Raw genomic sequence first — 15,382 nt, 5'->3', positions numbered from 1 at the left:
CCTTGTATGTGAATCAGTGATGATGATGTGTGTTTATGTGTTTGTATTTACATTTGCCTTGGTATGGACAGTGGCATACACCGCAGATGTGTATACACATTGAGAATCTTGCCTGGCTGTGTTGGTGGGTGGGTGTTGGGTGAGTGAGTGCAGTTAAATGTCGGTTGTGTGCTGCATAGAAGGTGGGGGTGCTGAGTGTCTGGGACTGGGGGAGGGCTGATCTGCTTGTTCAACTTTGTGTATGCGAAGGTTGTGTAGACCAGCACTACCCATAGACCATTCTGTGTTGATGGAGGTGTTCTCTTTTTTTTTTTTAAATAAGATTTAATTTATTTATATGAGAGATAGAGAGAGAGAGAGGGAGCAGAAGCAGGGGGAGTGGCAGAGGGAGAGGGAGAAGCAGATTCCCGGTTTGGGGGGGCGGGGTGGGGGGGCAAAGTGGGGTTCAATTCCAGGACTCTGGGATCATGACCTGAGCCCAAGACAGACACTTAAAAAACAGATGCTTAGAAAACAGAAGCTTAATGGACTGAGCCACCCACCCACCCCGATGGAGGTATTTTCTACCCACTCTGCCCCCCAGAGTAGTCACTAGCCACATGTGCCTACTGAGCCCTTGAAATGTTGCTAATCAGACTAAGGAAATGAAGTTTTAATTGTATTTAATTTTAGTTAATTTAAATGTAAATAGCCATGGGTAGACTAGATAGAAACCTCAAACTTGTTCTCCACAGATCAAGTGGTGTGCATCCCCCTCCTTCTCAGCCCGGAAACCCTTTTATGGGGTCCTGACCCCAGCAGGTGAGTGGACCCGCCAGAGCCCCGCCCGCGCGCGTGTGTGCGCGTTGCGCGCGTGTGCGCGCGTGTGTGCGACAGTATGAGTCGTACTGAGGGGGCTGCTGCAGCCTACCCCCCTTCCCCCCAGTCCCCAGGAGAGCAGTGAATCAGCCTGACAATGAGGTGAGTCATTCATGAACTGCTCGGCCCTACCCAGCAGGCGGGAAGCAAACGTCAGCAGCCTCCCGGCCCTACCCCCTACAACCCCCCAGTGGGATCGCTCAACCCCACGCACTGCAGATGTTGAAGAAACTGACGCGGACGAATCAAGGCACCAAAGCTCATCTCCTCAGCCTCTCCTTCTGGTTTGCAATCCATTCATCCCCCAGCCCCTTTCTCCCCTCGGGTGGCTGGCGTTTGAGTCATCTCAAGATCTAGGCCCCCAATCCAACCCCCACCTGCCCTGACCTCTCCCAATTGGTCTTCCTCCAAGGCTGGGGTGGTGATGGGGGAGGGGATCGGCAGGGAGGCTGGCCCACTCAAGGCTGGGGGGTGGGGCCGGCTCAGGGCTGGCTGTAGCTGGCCGGACCTCGGGGAGGTGACATCCAGCCTTCTTGGAGGAGCACCAAGAAGAACAGGGGGCGGCAGGGAAGGAGTTCCTGAAGGGTGCTGCCTGGAGCAGTTGTGGCTGTTGGGGAAGAGGGGACCTGGAGGGGATAAGAGTATCCCTCTGATTTCCAGAGAAGTCCCCCATAGTGGTCTCCCCAGTACCACTCCCCCCACCGGCAGTCAGCCTTCTTCTCTTGGACTGAACCTTTTCTGAGGCTTCTGACTTGGACAGCTGGTCCCATGGTGGTACCCCTTCCTGAGTCAGAAAATATCATCGAAAGCCTTAAAAATGTGTGGACACTTTGACAAAACAACTCCACTTCTAAGAATTTATCTTAAGTAATAATTGATGTGTACAAAGATTTAGCTATAAGAACATGCACCACAGCATTATTTAAAATGGTGAAAAGATGGGACACAAACTAGATGTCCATCAAAAGGGGATCGGGGTCACGTGGGTGGCTCAGTGGGCTAAAGCCTCTGCCTTCGGCTCTGGTCGTGATCTCAGGGTCCTGGCATTGAGGCCCACATCGGGCTCTCTGCTCAATGGGGAAGCCTGCTTCCTCCTCTCTCTCTCTCTCTCTGCCTGCCTCTCCACCTACTTGTGATCTCTGTCTGTCAAATAAATAAATAAATAAAATCTTAAAAAACAAACAAACAAAAAACACAAAAGGGGATGGAATAAAGAGAGTGGTAAAATCACAACAGAATACTATGTAACCACTGAAAATGATATTATGGAAGAAGATTTGATTGCATGAGAGTATTTTCATGATGTATTACCTAAGAAATTAGATTGTAAGATATTGTATACAGTGTGATATCATTTTTCTTTTTTCTTTTTTTTTTAAAGATTTTATTTATTTATTTATTTGTCAGATAGAGAGAGAGAGAGAGAGAGTGCACAAGCACACAGAGTGGCAGGCAGAGGCGGAGAAAGAAGCAGGCTCCCTGCTGAGCAAGGAACCCAATGTGGGACTTGATCCCAGGACCCTGGGATCATGCCCTGAGCTGAAGGCAGTGGGTTAACCAACTGAGCCACCCAAGTGTTCCTGATATCATTTTTCTTAAGAAAATATGAACATGGAAAAAAAGATTAGAAACAATTATTAACAATTGTCCTCATGAGACCAGAGACTTAGAAGTAATTTTACTTTCTTCTCTGTCTTTCTCTGATTTATTTCCCCCAGAATTTCTTCCATAAGAGTTTGTGACTTTTTATAGCAGAAGTAACAATTTATTAAATGTTTAAAAAAACAATTTGTGGGGGGCAGTAATGGGAATTAACTGTAAGTGGATATCTATTGGGGTGATGAAAATGTTTTAAAACTGGATTTTGTGGGGCGCCTGGGTGGCTCAGTGGGTTAAAGCCTCTGCCTTCGGCTCAGGTCATGATCCCGGGGTCCTGGAATCGAGCCCTGCATCGCTGTCACTGCTCAGTGGGGAGCCTGCTTCCTCCTCTCTCTCTGCCTGCCTCTCTGCCTACTTGTGATCTCTGTCAAATAAATAAAATCTTTAAAAAAAAACAGAAAAAACCCCCACAAAAACCCCCTGGATTTTGTGATGGTTGTACAATTTGGTAAATCTAAAAAAACATTGACTTGTGTGCTTAAAATGGGTACATTTTATATTATGTAAAAAGATACTTAAAATTGTTTAAAAACTCTTAATAAAAGCCATTTGCAGGGTTGTCTGCCATGGTTAGTCTTCCAAGGGGTCGGGGTATGGATGCCAGATAAAATACAGGACACCCGCTTAAATTTGAATTTCAGATAAGGAATAATCTTTTAATATAAGTATAAAAATAAACAAGTTTTAAAAAGTCATGAACTCTTTTTTTTTAAAAAATATTTTATTTATTTATTTGTCAGAGAGAGTGAGCACAGGCAGAGGCAGAGGGAGAAGCAGGCTCCTCGCTGAGCAAGCAGCCCGATGTGGGACTCGATCCCAGGACTCTGGGATCATGACCTGAGCCGAAGGGAGCCGCTTAACCAACTGAGCCACCCAGGGGTCCCAAAAGTCATGAACTCTTAATATAAGTGTACAAAATTAACTCTCGTGTATCTGAAATTCAGATTAAACTGTGCATCCTTTACGTATTTTTTTTTAAAGATTTTATTTATTTATTAGAGAGAGAGAGAGAAAGCATGAGAGGAGAGAGGTCAGCGGGAAAAGCAGACTCTCTGCCGAGTAGGGAGCCGGATGCGGGACTCGATTCCGGGACTCTAGGATCCTGACCTGAGCCGAAGGCAGTCGCTTAACCAACTGAGCCACCCAGGTGCCCCTCCTGTATGTATTTTTATTTGCTAATTCTCGCTGCCCCCAGCCTGGAGTCCTTGCTCCTGCAGGATTCCTGGAGCAGGGCAACGGACTAGGGGATGGTTGTATGAGCTTGTATCCCCACCCATCCCTAGGGCAATTCTACAAAGCCAGGGAGAGTGGGATGGTGAGCTCAGGTGGAAACAGCAAGGTGAGAGCAGGTGGGGGCGGGAGTCATTTCAGGTGTGGAAGGTGAGTACCTTGCACAAGGAGTGGGTGTGTCCAGTAAGTAGCCTGTCAACCACCGCAGAACCCTGGAGGGGTAACACGGAGGCTGGGGAGGGGAGAGGGTGGGGTTTACCTTGTGGCTGACCGCCCCCGCCCCTTGGGTTTTCACACAAGTGCTCCTGTCATGCCCTAGCTAGCTACCCACGGAAGAGGATGTTTTAAAGGTGAGGAAATCGATTTGAAGAGTTTAAGTAAAAAATTTCTTCTTCTTAAAAAAAAAAAAAATTTCTTCTTCTTCTTCTTCTTTTTTTTTTTTTTTAGATTTTATTTACTTATTTGAGAGAGAGAGCACATGTGAGAGCTGGGAGGGTCAGAGGGAGAAGCAGACTCCCTGCTGAGCAGGGAGCCGAAGGCTGGTTCCATCCAGGAATTCCAGGATCATGACCTGAGCCAAAGGCAGTCACTTAACCAACTCAGACACCCGAGTGCCCCTTAAGAAAAATGTCAAGTTCACGGCTAGGAAATGGCAGAGCTTCAGTCCTGATTGGGTTTTTACTGTCTCATGGAGGGTGGAATCCAGTGGTTAAACCAAGCAAGCTCTGTGCCCTGCTCACCTGGGCTATAGCTGCGCCCAGAAGAGTCTTTGTTTTAATTTATTATTTATTTATTTATTTAAGAAGATTTTATTTATTTGATATGCAGAGAGAGAGAGAGAGAGAGAGTACAAGCAGGGGGAGCTGCTGAGAAAGGGAGAAGCAGGCTCCTGCTGAGAGAAGAGCCCAAAGTGGGGCTCGATCCCAGGACCCTGGGATCATGACCTGAGCCAAAGGCAGATGCTTTGCCAACTGAGCCACCCAGGCACCCCTAGTCTTTGTTTTTAAACAAATTCATGGCTTATTGTAGGAGCCATGATGTTGGCTTCCCCTAGGCCCGGCCCTTGCTGAATATAGAGGCAGGGGCCTGCTCCTGATGTCTGGGTCAGAAAGGCATCCTCGATTACCGGGTTTGTGGCTTTGGGCAGGTTTGTTAAGCCTCCTGAACCTCGTCTTAAAAGTGAGATAATAAAATAAATAAAATCTTAAAAAAAAAGGGGGGGGGGCGCCTGGGTGGCTCAGTGGGTTAAAACCTCTGCTTTCGGCTCAGGTCATGATCCCAGGGTCCTGGGTTCAAGCCCCGAATTGGGCTCTCTGCTCAGCGGGGAGCCTGCTTCCCTTCCTTTCTCTCTCTGTCTGCCTCTGTGCCTGCTTGTGATCTCTGTCTGTCAAATAAATAAATAAAATCTTTAAAAAAAAAAGTGAGATAATAATAATGCCCACCTTGTGGGCTGGAGGATGAAATGAAACGGTACAGGTCAAGTCTGTCATCTGAGTGGTCTACTGGCCAGGACAGATATGCCAAAGACCCTGCTGCTCAAGAATGATGGAATGTGCCTTCTAGACACATGAATCAAGGCCTTCCCATGGAGGGGCGCCTGGGTGGCTCAGTGGGTTGAGCCTCTGCCTTTGGCTCAGGTCATGATCTCAGGGTCCTGGGATCAAGCTCCGCATCGGGCTCTCTGCTCGGCAGAGAGCCTCCTTCCCCCCGCCATTCTCTCTGCCTGCCTCTCTGCCAACTTGTGATCTCTCTCTGTCAAATAAATAAATAAAATCTTTAAAAAAAAAAAAAAAAAGGACTTCCCATGGAAGTCCTGGGTCCTCAAGGAATTCCCTGGAGAAAGAGGACATAGCTGTTTCTGCCTATTGGGGGAAGAACCCCTCAAAGCCAGTGAGACCTCCCCTGGTGCTGTACCCAGAGAGCTTGGGTCATGGCCTGGCCCAGCCACTTACTTAACTTCGCTCGACTCACTCTCCTTATCCAGAAGGGCGAAGGCATCGTATCTACCTTATAGAGTTGTGAGAATGATAATATAGGAGACAAGGCCTATTGAAAGGAAGTTGCTCAATAAATGTGTACAAGAAAGGGGACATGGGCACCTGGGTGGCTCAGTGGGTTAAGCATCTGTCTTCGGCTTGGGTCATGATCTCAGGGTCCTGGGATCAAGCCCTGCATTGGGCTCTCTGGTTGGCAGGGAGTCTACTTCTCTTTCTCTCTGCCTGCCTGCTTGTGATCTCTCTCTATCAAATAAATAAATAAAATCTTTAAAAAAAACCCACAAAACAAGAAAGGGGACAAAGCATATGTCACCTGCAGACTGCTTGCTGGAGGGAGGGCAATTAGGCCGGTTTTTCAGTGGTCCATGCCCCTCCATGTAGCGTGTAGGTCTGCTGTGTCTTATTCTCTATTGTTTCATGACTTCAGGGCCAAGAGGGCCTTCCAGAATTCGAGGACCCAACCCTCCAGTCACAGAGGGGAAACTGAGGCTCAGAGAGGGCAGATGATTTGCCTGAGCTTCTCTAGGCCTGTGTGTCCCAGGCTCCCTCTGACCCCACTGTCCCATCTTGCTTTTGGGGGTTCTGTGGTTTCCAAAGGATCATAAATTCTGAGAGGCCAGGCATACTTGCATCTTCTGTTCCCTCCCCAACATGCTGGCTCTGCCCAGAGAAGATACTCTGGAGGAACCTGCAGACACGTGCGATGGGACTGGCCATGGATGTTCCTTGTGCTATTGTGTCCACATGGCCTTGACTCTTGAGCAGGCAGCGAGGAACCCTGTGCCATCCTGGAAATTGTGGGCCTCACTTCCAGGTCCTAGCATCCTTCCAGGATGGGGGGAGCGGATAAGCTTCCTTATCAGTCATTTGCCTGGACCTCCTGCTCTCCTTGTTGCTGAAGGGGTAAGAGGGTCCTGTGTGAACCACTCCAGGCTCCTGCGGGGTTCTGGGCTAAGAAGTATTGAAGTCCATCCTAGACCTTCTGGTCACTTACTGTCCTTTAGCAAGTACCTTGCTGCTTTGGGAGGCTGGATGAGGAACGTGGGACCTACAGACCACAGGACTGGCAGCTTTTCTCGGCTCTTTCTCTGTAAATGTGTGTGTGTGTGTGTGTGTGTGTGTGTGTGTGTGTGTGTGTGTGTGTATGTGTTTATAGTTAACAGGCCTATTTTTTTTTTAAGATTTTATTTATTTATTTGACAGACAGAGATCACAAGTAGGCAGAGAGGCAGAGAGAGAGAGAAGAGGAAGCAGGTTCTCCGCGGAGCAGACAGCCCGATGTGGGGCTTGATCCCAGGACCCTGGGATCATGACCTGAGCTGAAGGCAGAGGCTTTAACCCACTGAGATACCCAGGCGCCCCTGTGTGTGTGTTTTTAATGCACTGTGACAAATGATGGTAGCTGCACCCAGGACAGTCTATTTTTATTTTATTTTATTTTTTAATATTTTATTTATTCATTTGAGACAGAGAGAACACAGGCAGGGGGAGAGGCAGAGGGAGAGGGAGAAGCAGGCTCCCGCAGAGCAGGGAGCCAGATGCATGGCCTGGGGCTTGATCCCAGGACCTGGAGATCAGGACCTGAGCCAAAGGCAGACGCCTAACCGTCTGAGCCACCCAGGTGCCCCAAAACAGTCCATTTTTAAACAAATTCATAGCTTAGTCTATGAGCCATGATTCTGGCTTTCTCCAGGCTTGGTTATTGCTGAGTGTAGAGACAGGGACCTGCTTCCGATCTCTAGTCAAGGAAGGCAGGAGCTGGGAAGTTTAGGAAGGGACAGAGGTGTTGAGGGCCAGGTAACACTTTCAAGTGAATGACTGAAGCCCTTGCCCCCAGCTAGGCCTTCTTGGTTTTGGTTTTGGTTTTTCGAGCTGTAACTCTAGAATTGTTGGTTTGCAGGGCTAGGGAGAAAACCTCAGAAGCTATCCATCCAGGGGCACCTGGATGGCTCATTGAGTTGGGTGTCTGATTCTTGGTTTCAGCTCAGGTCATGATCTGGGGATCGTGGGACTGAGCCTGGTGGTGGGCTCTGCACTCAGCTAGGAGTCCGTTTGGGATTCTTTCTCCCTCTCTCTCTGCTCCTCCGGCTCATGTGGTCTCTCTCTCTAAAATAAATAAATAAATAAATAAAAATTTAAAAATAATAATAATAATAATAAAGCTTAAAGAAAAAAAGAAGAAGAAGAAGTTATCCATCCAAACATGTGATTTTACAGCTGAGGAAACCAGCAGAGGAATGGCAGCTTGCCAGGTACCTATCTGTCCCTCTCCCCCAACCATCTCAGGATGCTGGCCTGAGGTCAGCAGGTCCTTTCAGCCCTAAGTTCAGAGAAGAAGACCCTGGAGGGAAGGGAGGAAGGAAGGGAAGGAGGAACTCCTTTTCCATCCTTCCTTCTCAACTTTACCCTGTTGGACCATCCAGAAAAGTCTCTAGCTGGAAGGGAGGAAATCCAGTCCAACCCTCTCATCCTACAGGTAAAGAAACAGAGGCCCAGAGAGAAGGGCCTTTGTTCAGGTCACACAGGGAGACCTGAGCCTAACTCAGGCATCCTGGAGGGAGGGGAGAGGGGAGGACATTGCATTATACTCTGCATGATTCAGTCCTCAGTGACTGCCTTTGCTTTGTGCCTCGGGGCATATGAATTGTCTGTCCTGAAATAAATTCTCTTCTGGCTCCTTGAACATATTGTAAACAGCCCAAGGGCAGGACAGGACCTTAAAGCATCGCAAGGAATGAAGGTCCAGCCCAAACTTTGAACTCCGGAGCTATGCTGGATGTGGTCACATCTGCCATCACATCTAATTTGGAATTCACAGAATGTCAGAACTGAAAGAGACCTCAGAGAACAGAAGTCCAAGTCCTGTTTCCCAGATAAGGACACCAAGGTCCAGAGGGAAAATGACTCATCCAAAAACACACCGGGATAGAGCTGATCAGTGGACCCAGATTGTCTCACTTCCTGTCCTGTTTTCTTATTTATTTATTTATTTATATTTATATTTATATATTTATTTATTTACTTATTTACTTATTTATTTTTTGCAGTCCCCACAGTACCTTGCACTGTGCTGGTCTCATAACTTTTCAACATGCTCGGTAATTTCTTGCTGGATGAACTAGAAATAAGATGCCTATGTACAAATCAGCCTTAGTAACTGATAGATTTAAAGAATGTGTATTTCCTTTAATAAATGCCTATTGCTTGGGCTTATTAGCTCAGTTTTCCCTTGTTCCATATTATTTTCTGCCTAAGGCTATATTTAGGCACAACTGGACTATTTCCATCCCAGGCACTCTTTGGAGGCCAGCAGGACCACATAAGTGTTGCCCCACCCAAGGCTGGAACGGTGGGCTAGACCACTCTGGCCAGAGCCTTTGGAATCCTGGGCATGGATCTGAGGATCTCCACTGCATACAAAATTCTAGGTCAGAGTGTGGAAGTGGGGACACATTTGAACTGGGTGCCCTGTCTGTGCCGCAGGCAATGCTAACTTTATTTTTCTCATTTTTAATTTTTTAAAAGACTTTATTTTTTTTTTAAGATTTATTTATTTATTTATTTATTTGACGGACAGAGATCACAAGTGGGCAGAGAGGCAGGCAGAGAGGGGGGCGGGAAGCAGGCTCCCCACTGAGCAGAGAGCCCGATGTGGGGCTCGATCCCAGGACCCTGAGATCATGACCTGAGCCGAAGGCAGAGGCTTAACCCACTGAGCCACCCAGGTGCCCCAAAAGCCTTTATTTTTAAGTAATCCCTACACCCAACGTGGGGCTCAAACTCACAACCCCGAGATCACGAGTCACATGCTTTACCCACTGAGCCAGCCAGGCTCCCCCAGGCAAGGCTAACTTTAGAGGGCCTAGGCCTGGGTGAGCAAGAGGGGGTGCGCTGGCGATGGGTGTTATCAGTTCAACAGCATCCGCTGAGCACGGAGGAAGCTCATTCTCTTGTTCCAGGTACTGGCTGGGACATTTCTCATGATTTCAGATAGGGCTTGCTACTCCCAAAGCCCCTAGCAGTGTTGTTCAGCATCCCCAGTCTTCTCCCCTGATGCATTCTTCTTAAAGTCCATTAGTGTTAACAACCTGTCCGGCTATAGGTTAAAGGCTCAGCTTTCCTCCAAAACTGATTTCCTTTCTTTCTATCGAGAGGCCAGATTCACTATTGGATCCCTGGGACGGAAGTTCCCTAACTGGCTACTGGATTCTATCTGCAGTCTCACTCTACATTGGGAAACTGAGGTAGCGTTTAATGAGACAGCCTCATGACCCTCGTTTCCATGGTGAATGGTCCTAGCAAAGACTCATAAGTCATAGCAAAAGGCAGTTTTATTCTTTGTGAGGACCTCTAAGTTCCTTAAAGGCAGATTCATTTCTAGATCTCCAACACCTACCACAGGTACTCAAAAACACAGGGAGTACAGGATTATTGAACCCCCACTTACCTGAGAAGGGGAAATCTGAAGGCTCATCAGTGTCCCGTATGGTGAATTCTTATAACTTCTGGGGCATTTGGCTCTTGGAGAACTGAGGTGATCGTCTCAGGGACCTCCAGAAGAGAGGGCTAGAGCACTGGAAGCCCAGCTCCTTCAAGTCCTATCCTTTGTGTTTGGGAGACAGAGACACCTGAAGGTTGTTGTTTTTATTTCCTTTTTTTTTTTAAGACTTTATTTGTTGGGGCGCCTGGGTGGCTCAGTGGGTTAAGCCCCTGCCTTCGGCTCAGATCATGATCCCAGGGTCCTGGGATCGAGTGCCACATCTGGCTCTGCTCAGCAGGGAGCCTGCTTCTCCCCTCTGTCTCTGCCAGCCTCTCTGCCTACTTGTGATCTCTGTCTGTCAAATAATAAAATAATAAAATAAAATAAAATCTTAAAAAAAATAAATAAAATCTTAAATAAATAAATCTTAAATAAATAAAATCTTTAAAAAAAAAAGACTGTATTTATTTGACACAGAGAGAGAGAGAGAGAGAGAGAGAGCACAAGCAAGGGGAGCATCAGGCAGAGGGAGAAGTAGGCTCCTAGGACCCAGGAATCATGACCAGAGTGGAAGGCAGAGGCCTAACTGACTGAGCCACCCAGGCGCCCCAAGACCTGAGTCTGAATCCCAGTTCTTGCTTGCATGAACTCTGTGACTTTGGGCAAGTTATTTAGCTTCTCTGAGCCTCAGTACCCTCCTCTATAGAACAGGAAGTGCTTAGCCAGGGTGCTCCATGACAGTTACCGACCTCCATCATCCCACGGGGGATGTTCCCCATGTTCTGAGATCTTGAGAGGAGAAATTCCAGCTCTTCAGGATCCCGAGGCCTTGACTTAGTACCTGCTACACAGAAGGTGATGTGCTAGGTGCTGGAAAGGCAAAAAGAAACATGATCTTACCTCTTTTCTCAAGTGGCCTGTACTCTGGGGAGGCGAAACGAAAGCCTTGAGAAAGCCAAATCCCAGCCCAACCCAGCTGCCCTAGAGACAACAGTGACAGCAATGGGGATGGAGGCAAGAGGATCTCTGTCTTGGGGTGACTGTGGAGGTGGTCTTTCTGCTCAGAGTCCATTGTCTAATCACAAAGTGCTTGCTCTGACCTAATCTTTTTTTTTTTTTTAAAGATTTTATTTATTTATTTGACAGGCAGAGATCACAAGCAGGCAGAGAGGCAGGCAGAGAGAGAGGAGGAAGCAGGCTCCCCACTGAGCAGTGAGCCCAACGAGGACGACGATGTGGGGCTCAATCCCAGGACCCCGGGATCATGACCTGAGCCGAAGGCAGAGGCTTTAACCCACTGAGCCACCCAGGCGCCCCTGACCTAATCTCTTAATACTCATTCATTTCACCCAACAAATACTCATTAAGTCTTTTCGTTGTTGTTCCAGGCACTCTGCTGGGAGGAGATGTGCGGTTTCTGCACTCAAAAAGCTTGCAGTTTAGAGGAAAAAACGGACACTGACCCTATAATGCCACAAATAGGTGCATATTTCCAAGTCGTTATCAGGGTCAGTTAAAACGTATATAACAAGGGGAATCAATTTAGCTAAAGAACCAAGGAAGGGCACTTTCAGGAAGTGATATTTAATTGAGTTCTATGGATGAGTAAGAGCTAGCTAGACAAAGAGAAGGAGAGAGGGGAGCATTCCAGAAAAAAACAAAAAACAAAAAACAAACCAAACCAAAACAAAGCCCAGCCTGTGCAAAGGCCCTGAGGAGCAAAGGGCACACAGTTCAAGGCCATAAGGGAAAGGCAGCTAGAGGAAGAGAGGTGAGGTGGTCAGGGACCAGATCATGTACATAGAAGCTTCTAGGTTGTTTATTTGCTTTTTTCCCAAGTATGAAGGAAGGACAGGCTGCAGCAAATCCCCTGGGGTACTTATTAAAAATGAATATTTGTAGGCCCCATCCCCATTGAAAAAGGTATTTGTAAGTATCCTAAAGTTGGGAAGCCACTTTTCCGGGTCAGATACAGATTTCAGTGACAAACTGGAAAGGTTTTAAGCCCTCCTCCTATTAGATTTGTGTTCCAAAAGGGTCACTCTGGCTTTGGAAGGGCCCTGGGATGGAGGCAGGAATGGACCTGTCACAGAGGCAGCTAGTGTCTCAGGCCAGAGATGATTTGGTTTAGACCAAGTCGGGGGAAGGGGTGGGGGGGTGGAGTGGACTGATTCATGAGATATTTTGTAGGAACAACCTTTAAAATTCATTACAGAAATATTTATTTCATTTATTTTTTCTGATTAAGTAATACATGATCGTTGCAAAATTTCAGATACACACAAAGATGAAGAAAGCAAGAGGTAAATATTTTGGTATATATTCTTTTAGGCTTTTATTTTTTATTTTTTTTTTAAATATTTTATTTATTTATTTGACAGACAGAGACCACAAGCAGGCAGAGAGGCAGGCAGAGAGAGAGGAGGAAGCAGGCACCCCGCTGAGCAGAGAGCCTGATGCGGGGCTCGATCCCAGGACCCTGAGATCATGACCTGAGCCGAAAGCAGAGGCTTTAACCCACTGAGCCACCCAGGCTCCCCTCTTTTAGGCTTTTAAATATACATATGTATTCAGACATTTGGATCTAATTTGTTATTGTTTACAATAATGGAACAATTCTGTAATACCCGATCTTCAAGAAAACAATGTATCATGAACATCTTTCAGGTCCATACAGACATATATACGGTCTGGATGGTATTCTGCTGAGTGGGCGTACACTAGTTTATTTGCCAGTCCCCTGCTGATGACTATTAAGGTTGTTTCCAACTTTTCCAACATCGTTATAAACAACCTCTTTCCATCTACACTTATTTTTGAACACAATGCTTATTTCCTTAGGATCAATTTTTGTTAGTGAAATGACTGGGTCATTGATAAACTGTCTAGGTTTAATCACATATGTTCATACTGGGTCCTAAGGGGAGTTGTAGAGGAGGATGGCATCAGTCAGGAACCGGAAGTCTTCCTTTTGTAGGCCCTGAGCTGTTGCAGCCATACTCCGGCCTTTCCAGTCTTTTCTTTCCCTGGCATGGATGCAGTGTGTGCGGTGGCATCTGGTGGCTTCAGGACCTGCCCCAGCCAGCCGACCCCAGCCCGGCCCCCTAGGTGGGGCCTTCCGCGGCCCTCCCAGTCCCTAGGAATCCATCCCTAGTTGCCCTCCCCCATCGCGGGAGGACGTGTTAGGGAGAAGCTTATGCAGGCAACGATTGCACCATCCACGGTTTGAAAGAAAGTCGAGGAAGCGCAGGGAGGAAAGTCGAGCGTCCCAAAGGCCAGGGCCCAGCAGCCGGACCAGGTCCCCAGCAGCGCTCCTTCCACCACTCCTCGCGGGGCTCGGACCTCTGGCCTTCCACCCCCTCCCCAGCCCTGCCCTTCGATGAGTGCCGGCCCTTTAAGAAGCTGTCACGGTGGCGCCGCTGGCCCCGCCCGGCGGGGAGGGCCGAGAGGGAGGGGAGGAGTTGGTGGTGGCTGAAGCTGGGGCGGGCGGGGAAAGGGGAGGGGGGGGGGGTCTGGGTCTATTTTTAGCTCCGGGTCGGGTCACGTGACGGGAGTGACGTCTCCGAATGTTGTTGTTGGTGGCGGCGGCGAGCGGAGCCGGAGGAGCCGCCGCAAAGATGGAGGAGCCGTCGAGGAGGCGCTGCCGCTGCTGCCGCCGCCGCTGCTGCCGCCGCCGCCCGCGAAGCCGGAGCTCGAGCCGCAGGGGGTGAGCGCGCCGCACCAGCCCAGATCCCATCTTCCCCGGGTCCCCGCGACGCGAGGCGGCGCCCCTTCGTCCTGCCGTCGCTGCCCGCGGGCTCCCCGCGCGCGCGCGCCCGCGCCCCCCTTGCTTCCTCCCGGCGCCCGGTGCCAGCCGGCGCCCCCCGAGAGCATCGCCAGCTCGGGAGCCGGGCCTCGGGGTATTGCGCGCGCCCCTTCACGCCCCTCCCGTGCAGGGGCGCGTTCCCTGCAGGTGAGGGAGGGGCCCGCCTTCCCGCGACCCGCACCCTCAAACGGCCCGGAGCCCGGCGGGGGCTGCCTGATTTGCCCCTTCCCGGGCCGCGCGTGTTGCGTTGCAGAGCGATCTGAGCCCTGCACCCGGATTCTGTGCAGACCCCTCTTCGCTGGACACTCCTTTCTTGGTACTCTGAGGTGAGGGGCGCTGCCCACCCCACAGCGCTTCCACCCAGACCTAAGAACGCATCCTTGATTTTGTGTCCTTGACTTCTGTGCGTGAGGAGGGGGCCTGCGGACCCACCTTACTTCTCTTTCCCATTATTCTCACCCCTTCCCCGGTGAGGCGTTATTGCGTTTGCTCCCGCCCTCTTCTCCGTCTGACACCCTGGAGCCAGGGAGAGGTGAAAGCTCCCCTCCTTCCTGTCTGGGGTGGATGCCCCCCATTTTTAATCCTGGGTCCGTGTCTCATAAAGGCAGGGACACTGCTTGTGCCTTTCAACTTGAGAGAGGGTGCTTCCCTACCCCGCCCTTCTCTGTGGCGGGGAGTGGGGGGGTGGTGGGGGGGTGGTGGGGGGGTGGTGGGGTGGGGGGGTGGGGGGGAGAGGGGGGTGATGAACGCTGGCTGGGCGATAAGTAATTAATTTGGGAGTCTGGTTGTTGCGGGGGGAGGGAGAAGTGGGGAAGGTGGGGGTGCCCCATTTGGGGGGAAGAGGTGACCACCTGATGCCCCCACTGTTGGCCTTCTGAAACGACCTGTGTCCCCAAGAGAAAGGGTAGCAGCTGCAGTGACTTTTTGAGGGGGTACTCAAGAGACCCACCACTCCTGACGGTGACCACTGTGCTTCTGGGACCTGGAATTCGTTTTGGTGATTGGGGGTGATGATGGTGATGATTGGGGTCACCTGGAGGGGAGGAAGGTGCCAGATGGGAGGAACAAAAGGAGGCAGAGGTTGGGAGATCCAGGAGTCTTGGCCAGAGGTGCTCCTGACTGGACTGCCCTGCAGGACTGGAGCTGGGGGCTGGGTCCTGCCCTGGGCCGGTTTGGGTTCAGAGGACAGAGGTAGAGAGGGTCCTTGATGCGAGTTCCAGGCACCAGGGTCCGTGAGATGAGGGGGGTAAGTTGAGAGGCTGGGCTGGGCTGGGCTGGTGGGTGAGCCATGTTGGGGGCTGCTCCCTTCTTCCAGTCTTCTTTCCTTCCTCTCCCTCCTAAACACAAAGCTTG

At 49.6% G+C, this 15,382-nt stretch overlaps 2 protein-coding genes across 5 annotated transcripts in view; one reads left to right on the top strand and one right to left on the bottom strand.

The window, feature by feature from the left end:
• HROB (homologous recombination factor with OB-fold) overlaps positions 1-13,960 on the bottom strand; it is a gene marked incomplete at its 5' end in the record, with an annotated part of 33,909 nt that extends 19,949 nt beyond the window's left edge. The window contains one exon of the mRNA XM_080826660.1: positions 13,769-13,960. Coding sequence (XP_080682786.1) covers positions 13,769-13,960 — 192 coding nt within the window. The remainder of the gene's footprint in view (positions 1-13,768) is intronic.
• The window catches only part of HDAC5 (histone deacetylase 5), a 36,265-nt gene continuing 34,681 nt past the window's right edge, over positions 13,799-15,382 (top strand). For all 4 annotated transcript variants that reach the window (XM_080826716.1, XM_080826713.1, XM_080826715.1 and 1 more), the window contains exon 1: positions 13,799-13,930. The gene's annotated coding sequence lies outside the window, so the exon portion shown is untranslated. The remainder of the gene's footprint in view (positions 13,931-15,382) is intronic.

The sequence above is a fragment of the Martes martes genome (genome assembly GCF_963455335.1).
Source record: "Martes martes genome assembly, chromosome: 16".
In the NCBI taxonomy this organism is placed as follows: Eukaryota; Metazoa; Chordata; class Mammalia; order Carnivora; family Mustelidae; genus Martes; species Martes martes.
This window is presented reverse-complemented; position numbering and strand designations above follow the sequence as displayed.